The sequence below is a fragment of the Rhipicephalus microplus genome, unplaced genomic scaffold, assembly GCF_043290135.1.
Source record: "Rhipicephalus microplus isolate Deutch F79 unplaced genomic scaffold, USDA_Rmic scaffold_72, whole genome shotgun sequence".
In the NCBI taxonomy this organism is placed as follows: Eukaryota; Metazoa; Arthropoda; class Arachnida; order Ixodida; family Ixodidae; genus Rhipicephalus; species Rhipicephalus microplus.
In genome coordinates, this window is record NW_027464645.1 from 1,483,951 (window position 1) to 1,499,127 (window position 15,177).

General features: G+C 46.0%; 1 protein-coding gene across 1 annotated transcript; it reads left to right on the plus strand.

Moving 5' to 3' along the window:
• Positions 1 to 10,211: 10,211 nt before the first annotated feature.
• Positions 10,212 to 11,936, plus strand: LOC119173910 (solute carrier family 22 member 13). The gene has a single exon (XM_037424693.2). It carries the CDS (start codon positions 10,212 to 10,214, stop codon positions 11,934 to 11,936), a length of 1,725 nt encoding a protein of 574 aa, XP_037280590.2.
• Positions 11,937 to 15,177: the final 3,241 nt, after the last annotated feature.

Below are 15,177 nucleotides of genomic sequence, written 5' to 3' on the forward strand. Positions count from 1 at the left end.
TTGGCTTCCCTGCAATGCATTGTCAAAACCAGCGAAAAATTTCGAGGCCCTTATCACTCCTGATAAGCCTCAACTTTTGTCTGACGTCACAACTTGTCAAGTGCGTGTACTGTACGTTTGTTCCGAGCTAAAGTGTCCCTTGAGAAGTTTGATTCCCCGCAATGCACGGTCAAAGTCATCGAAAAAAGTTGTGGCTCTTATCACGCCTGATAAGGCTCAAATTTTGTCTGACGTCAAGCCTTGCCACGTGGGCGTACTGTACGTTTGTTCCGAGCAGAAGGTGCCACTGAGGAGTTGGCTTCCCTGCATTGCATTGTCAAAACCAGCGAAAAATTTTGAGGCCCTTATCACTCCTGACAAGCCTCAACTTTTGTCTGACGTCACAACTTGTCAAGTGCGTGTACTGTAGGTTTGTTCCGAGCTAAAGTGTCCCTTGAGAAGTTTGATTCCCCGCAATGCACGGTCAAAGTCATCGAAAAAAGTTGTGGTTCTTATCACGCCTGATAAGGCTCAAATTTTGTCTGACGTCAAGCCTTGCCACGTGGGCGTACTGTACGTTTGTTCCGAGCAGAAGGTGCCTCTGAGGAGTTGGCTTCCCTGCAATGCATTGTCAAAACCAGCGAAAAATTTCGAGGCCCTTATCACTCCTGATAAGCCTCAACTTTTGTCTGACGTCACAACTTGTCAAGTGCGTGTACTGTACGTTTGTTCCGAGCTAAAGTGTCCCTTGAGAAGTTTGATTCCCCGCAATGCACGGTCAAAGTCATCGAAAAAAGTTGTGGCTCTTATCACGCCTGATAAGGCTCAAATTTTGTCTGACGTCAAGCCTTGCCACGTGGGCGTACTGTACGTTTGTTCCGAGCAGAAGGTGCCACTGAGGAGTTGGCTTCCCTGCATTGCATTGTCAAAACCAGCGAAAAATTTTGAGGCCCTTATCACTCCTGACAAGCCTCAACTTTTGTCTGACGTCACAACTTGTCAAGTGCGTGTACTGTAGGTTTGTTCCGAGCTAAAGTGTCCCTTGAGAAGTTTGATTCCCCGCAATGCACGGTCAAAGTCATCGAAAAAAGTTGTGGTTCTTATCACGCCTGATAAGGCTCAAATTTTGTCTGACGTCAAGCCTTGCCACGTGGGCGTACTGTACGTTTGTTCCGAGCAGAAGGTGCCTCTGAGGAGTTGGCTTCCCTGCAATGCATTGTCAAAACCAGCGAAAAATTTCGAGGCCCTTATCACTCCTGATAAGCCTCAACTTTTGTCTGACGTCACAACTTGTCAAGTGCGTGTACTGTACGTTTGTTCCGAGCTAAAGTGTCCCTTGAGAAGTTTGATTCCCCGCAATGCACGGTCAAAGTCATCGAAAAAAGTTGTGGCTCTTATCACGCCTGATAAGGCTCAAATTTTGTCTGACGTCAAGCCTTGCCACGTGGGCGTACTGTACGTTTGTTCCGAGCAGAAGGTGCCACTGAGGAGTTGGCTTCCCTGCATTGCATTGTCAAAACCAGCGAAAAATTTTGAGGCCCTTATCACTCCTGACAAGCCTCAACTTTTGTCTGACGTCACAACTTGTCAAGTGCGTGTACTGTGCGTTTGTTCCGAGCTAAAGTGTCCCTTGAAAAGTTGGATTCCCCGCAATGCACGGTCAAAGTCATCGAAAAAAGTTGTGGCTCTTATCACCGCTGAGAAGGCACAACTTTTGTCTGACGTCCCAACTTGTCAAGTGCGCGTACTTTACGTTAGTTCCGAGCTAATGTGTGCACTGAGAAGTTGGCTTCTCTGCAATGCATGGTCAAAACAGACGAAAAAAGTTGAGGCCCTTATCACCCCTGATAAGGCCCCACTTTTGTATGACGTCACGCCTTGTCAAGTGGGTGTTCTGTACGTTTGTTCGGAGCTCAACAGCCCTTAATAATGTCGCTTCCCCGCAATGAAAGACCAGCACTCACTAGGTGGCGTGCCGAAAAAGTGCACCTTGCACGAATTGCGACACAACTCAGCCGCGCGCGCTCAGACCATATAAAAAGGTAACAAATTCCTGAAGCTAATTTAGGTTTATAGCGCTCCAAACGGGCATTGCGAACCTTTGCAGCCTCCGAGATGGGAGACCACTGAAAAAGATGTCTCGAAGGAGATTTTCCAGCGATTATTATTATTATACAGCCTCCCAGACCACTTCTATGTGCGTGCTTGTCTCTGAGGCCATTATCATATTAGTATTATTTTTATTGCGATAGTACCTTTATGGAGACTCTCGGCGGGATTTTGCTGCCGGCGGGCGTTGACGTCACTCAATGCATCTATATATATATATATATATATATATATATATATATATATATATATATATATATATATATATATATATATATATATATAGAAACGCAAGAAATTAAAAAATCCTGAAAAACACTCCGCCACGCGGAATCAAACTTGGGACCTCGGAGTCGTGAAGGCGAGGCGTTAACTACTGAGCCACGAAGGAACACGACATGGGCAACCTATTTATATCTACCACTTACCGCTGGGGACGGGCATCTTGGGGGGGGGGGGGGGGGGGGTCTACCATGTGTGCAGCATTACCAGCAAGATGGCGCAATGAGCTCCCGTCGCCAGATTGTCACGACGGGGTGGCGCGTACTCTCATTTCCCACGCGTACTTTGCCCGCGCAGAGGAGGAGGGTGGACGCTTGCTCGCACGGTTTTATATCGCGGTGGGGAGGATAGTATCTTGGCTTGCGTTGGGCTTTCACTAGAATGATTCTGTTGCAGTTACTGGGTTCACAAAGGTCGCTGCAATCGTTGCACAGTCTCCATTTGCGAAAAGGGCGTGCTTTTAAGACAAAGCGAAGTAACAACTGAGACGCGTATTCACGTTTGTGTGTACCTGTAAGTACGTTTCGTGCGTCATTTGTGTGTGAAAAACGCGGGGCACGTTTCGATCTGCTTTCCTTTCTGCGCGTGACCTTCCAATTGCTGTCGCGTTCATTATTTCACCAGTGCGGCAAAGCTGTGACTTTTATAATAATAGTATTATTATAATATTGATATTATTGTTCTTTTAACGGGTAATTTGCATGTATCAATATGCTTTCTGTAAGGTACACCACCAGAGCGGCAAGCAGACGATGCCACCGTGTCCATGCACACATTTTTAAATAAAACATGAGAATCATTGGAGGACCGAAAATGTTTATTTCGAAGTGATAATCTTGGTAAGCGGATGACAATTTCTTAGCGTCAGACGAACGTGGGCGGGCCCATGGGACGGCTTTCAGCTCTCCCATAGTATAGTACCCATGCTCTAAATCGTTCACCACTTTTTCCGAGCACACAATGAGATAGGTTCATTGCACTGCAAGACGCGGAAATACAGCTGCCATATCACGAGTATAAATTACACACAAGAAATAAACATATAGGCAACATTATAAGAAGACCCGCAGAACAGTAAAACTGCAGTAAATGCGCACAAATACACATACAGTGCACACGTTAAAGAACCCTAGGTGGTCAAAATTTCCGGAGCCCTCCACTACGGCGTCTTTCATAATCATATGGTGGTTTTGGGACGTTAAACCCCACAAATCAATCAATCACATACAGTGCACAGCGCAACACAGCAGTAGTTGCCGCCGCACATCACTTTGGCACGAACGTAAAAGAGAAAAGAAAAATGTTGGTTACATTTTCTTTCCCGCATTCGCACAAATGTTTTCCTATACTTTATTTACATCCCTATTTCACGAGAACAGTCACAAGCAGTTGGCGCAGAAAAAAAAACTAATCAATTTTAGGTGCCATGAAAGCTGTTAACGAGGCAGGAGTGTTTGGAATGGAATGAAAAAATTTTATTTTAGTCCTGCAGGACGCGCTTAGCACGTAGCGGGCGTCTCCCACGTAGGGACTGACAGGGAGTACCTGGCGGCCGCTTCGTAGGCAGGAGTGTTTATTCGTAAGATTACGCCCTAGTTTTAGCTCACAGACATTTTTCCTGATTTACCACTTCTCTGTAATTGCGCTCGTCAGAGCTGTAAGCAGCTTGCGAACTCCGCAGATAACGACCCAAAGCATAACCGAACTTGTCACAAAATCTCATTCATGCACTGGATTCAAATACAAGTACCGGCACAGAGAAAACATAACAACGCGAGCTGCAGCACATTTTTTTTTTTTTTTGGAGCCAGGAAACAAGTTTCTCGTAAACGTGTTGCGCACCATTGCAAACAGGCTTTTTTTTTTTTTTCGTGTGAAGTAATCCACGAAAATAATACAATATAAGAGCTCTAAGAAGCTTTCTGCGCCGAACGGCACAATGCGAAAAATGTTAGTTTAAAGCTTCAACGAAGAATGCAATACGCACTTTACAAAGAAACGATGGCGTTTGTACTTAGCAGCACCCAAGCTGAGAGGAAGACTAAACAAGTGAAGAAAAACGCGCGCCAGGCACGTTATCGCGCATCTCTTATGGCATCTCTCTGCTGCTGTCTGTACGGAGCGGGACAAGGTCACCGTCGCGTCGACGCCATGTGCACTTCTCTGGCATCCTATTCATGCCTGATCCCAACCCGACGATATCGCACCGCAAATTCGCAGACGATAAGGACGGATTCAAGCCACAAACACAGTCGAAAAAAGACGTATAGAGTATAATGCTCTATAAAAGGTACTGCAGTATATAATTAGTACGCGTGTTTTCTTGAAGCAGTGAGTGACGTGTGGCCATCTTATGGCCGGCGTGAACCTGCGTAGCACCACCGCTTTTTGCCAGGGTGACCACTTGTGTGATTTCTATGTCACTCTATGCTCAGACGACTGACCGTATAGTGTGCCGCGGGAAGAGCACGCGCTTGTGCCGCAGCTATCTTCCTTTTAAAACGAGAAGCTCGAAAAGCCAATGCTTCTGTAATAGTGCGGTTTTGTTTAGAAGAATACCTTTATCCGAAGGCTATTCTCACATAAAAAAAGCACTGAGAAGCGGAGAGAAGCCTTGCGAAGCGGACTGTGTCATTGCAGATGGCATCGAAGGAACTGTGCTGTGCAGTGGCGACGACTCCCTCGTCGCCACTCCCTGGTTGCATGCTGGGTTTTGTGTTAAGCTAGATGAGGTTGACATTTAGTCCGTGCTGCCACGCTGCCCACATCTGTAGTAAAATAAAACAAACAAAAAGAGAGGAAGTGATCGTATGTCCGCGGTATGTATGCATGGGGACGTAATAATAAAGCTAACCACCGCGGCACGTGTGGTGTCGCGCTGCTATGCTTAGGGCATGGGATTAGATTGCCGACCACGGCGGCTGCAGTTCGATGGGTATAAAATACAAAGATCGATTGATTGATATGTGGGGTTTAACGTCCCTAAACCACCATATGATTATGAGAGACGCCGTAGTGGAGGGCTCCGGAAATTTTGACCACCAGGGGTTCTTTAACGTGCACCCAAATCTGAGCACACGGGCCTACAACATTTCCGCCTCCATCGGAAATGCAGCCGCCGCAGCCGGGATTTGAACCCGCGACCTGCGGGTCAGCAGCCGAGTACCTTAGCCACTAGACCACCACGGCGGGGCAATACAAAGAACACCCGTGAACAAAGATACATGTGCGCATTGGAGAACCCCGTGCGGTCCCAATTATTCCTGATACTCACACCACAGCGCACTTCAAAATGACGTGTTGTTTGGCACGTGAAAGCCCTGGAATTATCAATGTTGAGCAGACACCTTTATTTTAAGCCGACACAGGCAAGCGCAAAAAGTGAAATTGTGCGTTAGGCGAACTAAACGATGAGCAAAAATTAAAAACATTTGAAAATTCTCTAGCAAGGCAAGACATCCAATGTTACTTAGCCACTTAGCCTCGGAAGCCACTGAAAAAGAAGCTTACCGCATCGGCTGACTCCAGAAAGCTAAGATTCGAATAGCCCACTGCTTTGTTCGTAAAAAGAACCCTGGCTTTAGCACAAGTGAAACAGATGCCTTTCAGCATTGAGTACTCACCGCGATATTCTCTTTTTATAAAAGTTTAGAGGCGTAGGCGAACGTGCCCCCGCACAAATATTGTGGACAAGGCAGCTTTCCTTTATGCGTAACACTTTTTAAATAAAGTAGACTACCTGCCTATTGTATCATTCACTTCACGCGGCAGCATCAGATGGCGTTCGGTGGTGGTGGTCAGAAGGATAGATATATGAGATAATTTCGTTTTGTCTGAGGTGCACAACCCAACTTTTCGCAGACCAGATGAAAAAAAAAATAATTATGCCGTATACTGCATAAGGCACTCGTTTTATTTGCGGCAAAAGGTTGTTTAAATTCAACTGTTTGACCCTTCTTTCCATTGGTGGCCGTCCTCACTATCGAATAAATATGACACGCGTCATTCGGTTTGAAAACTAGCCCGAAACCACAAGACAAGAGAGCGAGAACAAAACATACGTACTTTGCTCGCCTGACCACTTGGATGCAACGCCCCTTGCTCTCTTATCGATATGATTAAGAAGGAAAAAGTGCCGCCATATCCATGAAGTGAATGACGATGAGTGGGCGAAGCTCGGGAGGTAAATCTGGTAAACCATGAATCCTCCGTACATTTTGCCCACTCGATTTTATTACAACGCTCCCCCTAGAGTACGTCGCCGCACTAAATCAAACGATTTCCTTCCACCAATGACATGTGCCATATGTGACATCATTCCTATTTTATAATATTTTATATTATCTCGCATCTTTCATCATCAGCTACAAGTAACGCCGTCTAGTGAACACTGCAAGAACTAAACGAGAGGTGGCTACATACAGGGGATGGTACCATAATCTAGTGAACACTGCAAGAACTAAACGAGAGTGGCTACATACAGGGGACGCACAGCCCCTAAAACATACACAGATACGCCCTCCTCCTTTCTACATATTGTCGTACTTCAACAAGCAGCAGTACCGCAAGTAGATGCGCGCCCGCACCACCTCTACGAGCCGCCACTCTCGCCTGCGGAAGCGGCTGAGAAGTGTGCGTTTCGACCGTCAGGGCAGGCGTGGAAACTCCAGCGCTGGTTCCCTACAGCCGAAATAAGTAGCGGATGGAAGCAAAGTTTATTAACGGAATGTCATGAAAGAGATCCTTTCGCGAAAATTCCAGTGTCGGTGTCTTGAGCGAAAAACCAGCGTTGTGCATGAGCAAAAAAATCTTGAAAGATGCAAAGAAAATAAATTATAAAGTATTTGGTTTGAGTGTGAATTGAACCCAGGCCATCTGCGGGGTACTTAGTTTAGAACACCGAGCCACGCCTTTGCTTGAAACTGCTTCGCAAAAAAAAAAAAGGAACAGAGAAAGGAAGAGTAAAAGAAGCCTGTTATCAGAAGATCATGTAGTGGGAAGGGTCTCCTTAAATATCGCGCTAGGCTTGAAAACGTGTGAATTGTGCAACGAGTGGGTGGTTTACAGATGTACCCTCTAAAAACACTCAGAACTGTCTGATCATCATCATCATCACCACCGTCATCATCACCAACAGCTGCAGCAGCGAAATCAACAACAAAGTGAGGAGGTGAGTAGGTTCGCATGTAATTGCCTTACGAACGCGCAGTGGGCTCTGCGTCGATTCGCAAGAGGAAGAATTATGGCGTAGTGGGCACTTGGCAACTGTAGCTGCAGTAGGAACTTTGGAATAATTTAAATTCAGTCAGAGTGGTCATAATCATCATTTAGTTTTTCCTTAAAGGCTCCTGTTGGGGTATTACATAAGGGGAGGGGGGTAACATAGAAAGTTAGACATGAGACTTGTCAGGTCACAAATTTGAAACAATCTCAGTGAAATAAATTACCTGTTTAGATGCAAAATAAAACATTACAATTTAACGAGACGTGAAGAACACTGCAAGGTCGTAATAAATAATACAGTGTGAGGTGATCAGCAAGCAACAGCTTAAACACAATGGGATAACGCTCGGTGACAACACTATCTGGCAATATATTCCACTCTGCAATGGCGATCGGCAAAAGAGGCTTATTGAAAGAAGACGTTGAACCATGCAACCGCTGTATGCTGAAAGAGTTAAAAAGGCGACGAGATGTATGGTGTGGGGGGTTTAGGATGTTACCACGAAGTTGAGGGAAGTTGTAATAGAGCCGATGGAACAAGCACAGCCTTATACTTACAATCTTACGTCGGAATGACAATGACTCAATTCCCAGGGATAGCTTTATGACACTGATGCTTTCATCACGGCAGTACCTGGAAGAGATGAATCTGGTCGCACGGTTCTGTATGGATTCTAAAATGTTAATGAGGTATGCTTGGTGAGGGCTCCAAATAGCTGAGGCATATTCAAGCTTACTCCGTGGAAATGTTTCGTACGCATGATTTCCAATTTCTAAATAAGCACCATTGATTCATTCTGAATAATATATATTCGATGTATCATGTATCATTCGACAAGTTTTGTCTGTGGGAATTCCAAAAACAAGGCGTGGGGGCTGGAGCCGACTTTTCAACGGGCGTATTTGCTTTTTTCAACACTGCGACTTTCAAGTTGAAAGTTTCAGCGTCGTATTGAAGTTGCAACCTTGAAAGCAGCAACGTTGAAAAAACAAGCCCGATTTTCGAAACGTTGGCGCCAGCACCCACACCTCCCGTTTTCAAATTTCTCATAGCAGGCTTCCATTTTCCTCTTCTTGCCTTTCTCTCAATTGTATCCATATGTTATTTGTTCCAAGGCCAATTCCCCTAAGTTGGTGTGAGCCATTCGAAAAGGGCGTCACCATGATCGTCGTCGTCATTTCAAGTGGTTAATGCTATACGGCCCCAGACATTCGTTTCCTCGCGGCACGCTTGAGCCATTCACCAATCAATTTATTGATCTTCTTATACACACGCATGTGCAGAAGGGTGGTAAATGGTGGCGGATGAAAGAGAAACGCGTACGAACGTGTAACGAAAAAAAAAAAAAAAACATTACGCTTTTCCGTACAGTGTGGCAGCACAGTAAACCTGCCGATGCTGGCATTCGTACTGAATAAATTTAATTTTCATTAATTTAGTGTAGCGTATATTTTCAGGGTAGCGCTGCGTAACTACATTGTATATTAATAAGAAACGATGCAGCATCGAAATTAATAACTACTGTTGGCCGATTCCACGGCGCGCCCTGTACGCGCTGCGAATTTGAAAATGACAAAGTTGCAGCCATTGTATTGTTGCGCCATCTATGAAAGCGCTAGCACAACATGAACAAGAAATGTATGTTTTTTTCCCCTTCGCCTCGCGTTTCCCTTTTTTCCTTTCTTTTTTTGCTTGAGCCCTTCGTTTTAGCTGCAGAAAATTAACTCGGTACGTGATAGCGGCCTTGATTGTTACATTTGAAGGGTACAGATTGCAGCGGGCAATAATAGAAATAAGGGGTATTCCGGTACGTGGCGCCGAATTCGGTTTCTGGAAGCAGGTTCACCCGTTTTAAACAAAGCTTAACTTATGTGAAATTGTTTGTTGATCAGCCACCACTTAGGCTTGATACACTAATAGTAAATCCCTGATATGGTTATGAGGCACGTCATAGTGTGGGGCTCCGGATATTTTGACCATCTGAATTCTAATCAACAATTTTTAATTATTTTTAGTTGCGAGTCATGCCTGTTTCGTATCTTGCTTAGTCCTCGTCTATTTTTTGTGCTGTTTTTTTCATAACAAATACTCTTGTGCATCCAGCATTTCGGTGAATTTCGGAATGCCTTCTCGAAAGTACAATCATGCGAGGCTTTAACATGTCAGTACAAGGAATCGCCTCTGCTGCATAATATGCTCTCAACTGGACGTTTCATTGATCCGTACCTGTTTGAATAGTCGAAAATTTATCTAACCATCAAAGACGATCTAAGATGGTTAGGATAGATGTTTAAGACCTTATATTCTCTCGAGCAATTGAATTGATGTGCTTTGAAAAGAAGCATTATCTCAAGGGAGGCGATGCGTTTACATGATACTTATGAACATCCTAACATACTTCACTTTTCCAGCTTGCAGCCATCATATATGTTTTGCCTAAATCATTTGACTCCCTGATTTTGTAGATGAAGATTTCGTTTACGTGTCAACTTTCGCAATCGGGAAAAAAAAAACAAAGTTTCACGCGGAAAAGCTTAGGTATGACACATGTTATGATAAGAAGAAGATGCTTTGCTGGCACGCGACACGTGCGCGCGCGGGACCAAATAAGTCGAAGATGGCGCTTTTCTGTCGAAAACGCTTGGCTGCTCTGGACCTGGACACCAGCGATTCATTCGACTGCTATGATGCGATGGGGCACGGCCTCTACCAGCAGCGCCTGTTTTCTCTCTCTTTCGCCTTCTCGCTGTATGTTCACTGCAGCATACTGGTCTTCTACCTCATATCGAGTGACGTGGACCACTGGTGCCGACCGCCGGCCGACTGGCCTCTGTCTGTCGCCGAATGGAGGAACTCGGCCATCCCTCTGGCAGCTGATGGCAGGCCCAGCCGGTGCACTGTCTACAAGTATCCGGGTGACCCGAACGACACCGACGTTACAACTTGCGGCCACTGGGACTACGATCCGAAGAACAAGAAAAGGACGGTCGTGAGCACCTGGAACCTGGTCTGCAAACGGCGATTTCTCGTCGCGGTCATACAGGTCGTGCAGCTCGCGGGTTTCATCTTGCTGCCCAGCATTGGCGGCTACATGATGGACCGCGTCGGCCGCCGACCAATACTCTTGCTGTCCTCCGCCGCGTTCATTATCAGCACTTGCGGAGGTTGCTTTGCCAACACGTTCGCCCTGTACGTGACCATCAGGTTCTTTAACAGCGCCTGCGTTGGCACGGGCGCCCTAGCGTCCTTCATACTGGCGTTCGAGACAACCAGACACGAATACCGAACATCGTATGGCGTTACGGTCACCCTGTTGGCCCTCATGATCAGTGAGCTGTGGTACAACGTGGTCAACGAATTCAATCTGGAATGGTTCCTGCTTCAAGCGGTGTTCCTTTCACCCACGGCCTTGGCATTCCTCACTTTCTGGTTTGCCGACGAGTCTCCACGATGGCTCATCTTCGCCAGGAACATGGCCTCGGCGGAAGCGGTGATGCTCGCGGCCGCCAAAATGAACAACGTGCCGCTGCCCATCACCTCCTGCCTGTTGAACGCCGTAAAGGCTGAGGTGCTAAAGGCCGATGAGCGTGCCGGGACGTCGCCCGTGCCTACCGAGAACTCGTGGGCGAACTACATACCCACTCGAGCACTCTTCATGTTCGGCGCGTACTTCTCCGTCACGTTCACCTACCTCGTGCTGCTCCAGTCGTCTGTGCAGCAGAGTACGCAGACGTGGACCCGCTGGTTGTCGCTACCCAGCAACATGCTGACAACTCTGTTCGCGTACAAGTTCATAGGCCGGGTACCTCCTTTGGAGTTACTCATATGGTGCTTCGCCATTCTCGGCAGCCTCGTATGCCTGCTCAGCCTGACCTTGGGAGATCCTACGGGTGTCCTCGCCCAGGTGTTCTACATCCCAGCCAAGGCCATCGCGCTGGCCATGACCGTCCTGGCTGGCATATGCGTGTGCGAGGTGTTCCCGACACCTGTGCGCGCGACTGCGCTGAGCTGGTCGTTTGCCGTCGGCCGAATGGGAGGCGTGTGTGGGACGATCGCGGCGGGGCTGAAGGTCATCGGTCGTGAGGACCTCGCCCTGGCCATTTCTGCGAGCATGATGTTCCTCTCGCTGGCGGCGCTCATTCGAATGCCTGGCAAAAACACGGGGCCTACTATCAACATACGCCGGATATCCGCCTCGTGCAGCCAAAGCTTGGACCACATGAAGATGACGCTGGAGCCACTGGATTACCGGAAGCCTGAGAAAAGGCGATATAGTCACGAGCGGAAAAAGTCCCACTCTTCGAGCTTGTCCCGAAGGCGCCATTCCTTTTGGGATGCATAGTGCGAACTAAACCTAATAAACCAATAGCAGTTAATAACGCGAATGCATCGTAGTGTCCTCCTACTTTAGAACATATTATTGGTGCATCCGTATCTTTGTGCTCCAGGACACTCTGGTGACGCGCGTTTTGTTCGGGTCGTTGAAATGCTCTCAAGAGCACTATGCAACTCGGAGCGCTCTGAGGCGCCATCCTTTGGCCTCGGAGCGCGATCAACATCTGATCACGTGACTGCCGTGCCTCGGCTGTTTGCGAAAGAAGACACGGTACCGTGTTTCCCCTTCCAGCCTCCGAATGCTCTGGCCATAGTGTTTCTCGCAAACACACCTAGAGGGAAATCTGGCGCTAGTGAGCTGCTGGATGCAAGAGAATGACGGGATACGTGAGCTTCGAACATGACTCGGATTTGTATACCTCGAAGACACGTATGGCATCACGTTAAAATGATTAATTTCTTACTAAAAGAGCACGTAATCTACTTATTTTTGTCATTTCACAGAAACGTGTTCTATTTAACACTACAACCTCCTACGCTGATGTACAATTTTACGAAGCGTATTAAGTAACAAACGGTCGCTAAACATGGCAGGTAGACGACAAAGCGAGTGTTCTTTCCGCCATGTTTATGTCATCTCTTTCTTTCCTTCGCTATTTGGACGTGTCGTCAAGGTGAGTGGACTTTTATTTTAGAATCTAATACACTTGAATGAGATCCGTGTATAAACGTTTGGCGCGTCATTCTTCATCGTCATCACCCGAAGCATCGGCAAAGTGCACATGCCTCCTTACTGATGGCTACCGGGTACCTCGCTTCTTCGCCACAGAATGACAAATAAATACATAGTGGGTGTTTCCATACTTCATAATAAACAGAAATAATGTCGTAGTGTATAGCCTGCAAGTGTATACTTGTATTAGTTGCCCCAAGAGAGTTCACAACGAGCTCTAAAAAAGGCACTCCACCAACTTTCGGGGTTATCGTGCTGCCCGTGCTGCACAGGCGTCATGTTATCTTTTGCTGCTGCTGTTGTTGTTGTTGTCCAACTGGTCAAAACAACGTGATGATTGGGCCACTGAGAAATCAAGAAGATACAGTGGTGCTCTTGTTAGCTCAGCAAACACAGCACTGCAGGGACATAGCAAAGGAGTCTCAGGCGTGTGTCGTATGCAACTTTTATTTAGATAAAATACTTTTAATAGTGTATCAAAGTGATACCGTTTCCACCTAGACAAACACTGCCGCGAGTGGAGTTCACAAACGTATTTTTTTTCCAACATCACTGACAAAACGCGAGTTGAAGTGAACAAATGATTGCTTGTTGTGTTCGACGACTAATGCCGATCAACCAGCCGTTAAACAGGTTAATACAATACATATTCGTAAACCACTCGAACCACTCCTTTACTCGAAACGGTGAGGAGTCAAAGAAATCACTGAAAGGCGCGCTTTCTTTCGTCCCGCTGATTTAATCAGCCACTGCGGCTGTCTGAAAAAAAAAGAAGACTAGAAACATTCAACAGTCAATAGAAATATTCTCATTTCTTTGTAACTTTCTTTGAAACCATTTTGCTCGAAAAGCTTACACGGATGTACTCGTGATATCTCGTTTACGTTATCGAAACTGAAGAAGCCTTACGCCTCCTACACATTACGTGGGTTAGTCATGTCTGACTGAGCACTACGTTTCCTAAAACTACATAGAGCGCCTCGACTGCCTGCACTATTTGAGAATGCCAGATTTTACAGTATTTCCACAAAGGGAGCTAATAATGCGGGATTCGAGAGACAGAAACAGTATCTCACTAAAGCTAATTCATTTTTTTTTACTTTTCCTATCTGTGCTTTGGGAGAGGCAGCGCCGTATGATTTTATGAAGAAATTGTAGAAGAAGAAGAATGTATATAAAAAAAGTCACTCGCTGGAACCACGTTGTGCCGAACAACAATAGACTCTCGAGAATCAAAGAAAAAGAAGGAAAAATTAATAAGTGCAACCGTGAATGCATTTGAGTAATGACAACAGTCTAACAACTGGATACAAAACGAGGTTTTCGTACCGAAAAAGCTGCCGCGTATTTTTTGTCTCCTGAAATTTGTGAATAACAAGCACTTCATGGGAAAACAGTACGGCGAAGAAATACGCGGAAGTGAGTAGATAAGAGAAGGCCGATCGGGGCCATTCTATTGGCTATAATATATGTCACACGGGAATCTACATTACTACGATTATGTAAAAAAAACATGCGCATCCAGAGGGCAGCACTGCTTGGAAGCAGGAAATCCAAACGCCGTGCTGCGCGCTGCCTTCTCGCAGAGTGGGAAAGAGGGAGAAAGAGTGAAAGAGAATCGCCTCGAAGAGTCGCGTATATTACATAACATCCGAAGAGTCAGTACTACAAAAGACGACTACGATCAACGACTGAGCGATGCGCCTGAAAAGATTTGATCGTGGAATATAGGCGTACATACCAACTTTGTTGTTGAGTATAAACAAAAAAAAAAAAAAAACGCGCTGTGTTTGTCTCTGTCAACAAAGGAGAGCTCTTCATTGAATTATGCAAAAGCAACTAACATCTCCACCCTGACCTCCGCGACGTGCTGACCTCATGCTCTTTTTTTGTTGATGACAGGTGCTATGACATTCAACCACCGCGCAGATCACATTCAAGATACCTAAATAAAAATAATCATCACAGAAAAGTAAATAATTAATTACCAAATTCGAATTGAGTTTGTCGACCATCACTTCTTACCGTTCAACCAGCGGGGGGAACAGACAGGTAATGCACGTGGCCCTCGCTTATTCGCCTGTGTTCAAACATTGTTGGAACACTAAGAGCAGTGCGAGCGTCTTATCGACGTCGGTGAGATCATGACAACGGCACAAGTGCCACCAACGCCTTCTTGACTAGACTCGGCGACAACGTTTCTTGACAGCACTGTCGAAGCTACAGAACTGAATGCCTGCTACCACAACAAAAAATATAACACTTGAGTTTACTAATATATTTCTCGCTTGCCTAACTGAAATAAATGATACTTGATTCATTAAGAGACTCGAAGTGCGGTATGTCGTAAGTAAAATACAGTTATCTTTCACGTTGGAATCCTGCTTCTTTCTTTCTATTTCTCAGACAGCACCACCTATTCAGCACAGCTGTTTTCCAAAAAAAATGTGGTGCCCATGACGTAGTGTTTTAGTGTACGGCCGCGAACGAGCTGTTTAGTGCTTCAAAACAAGAA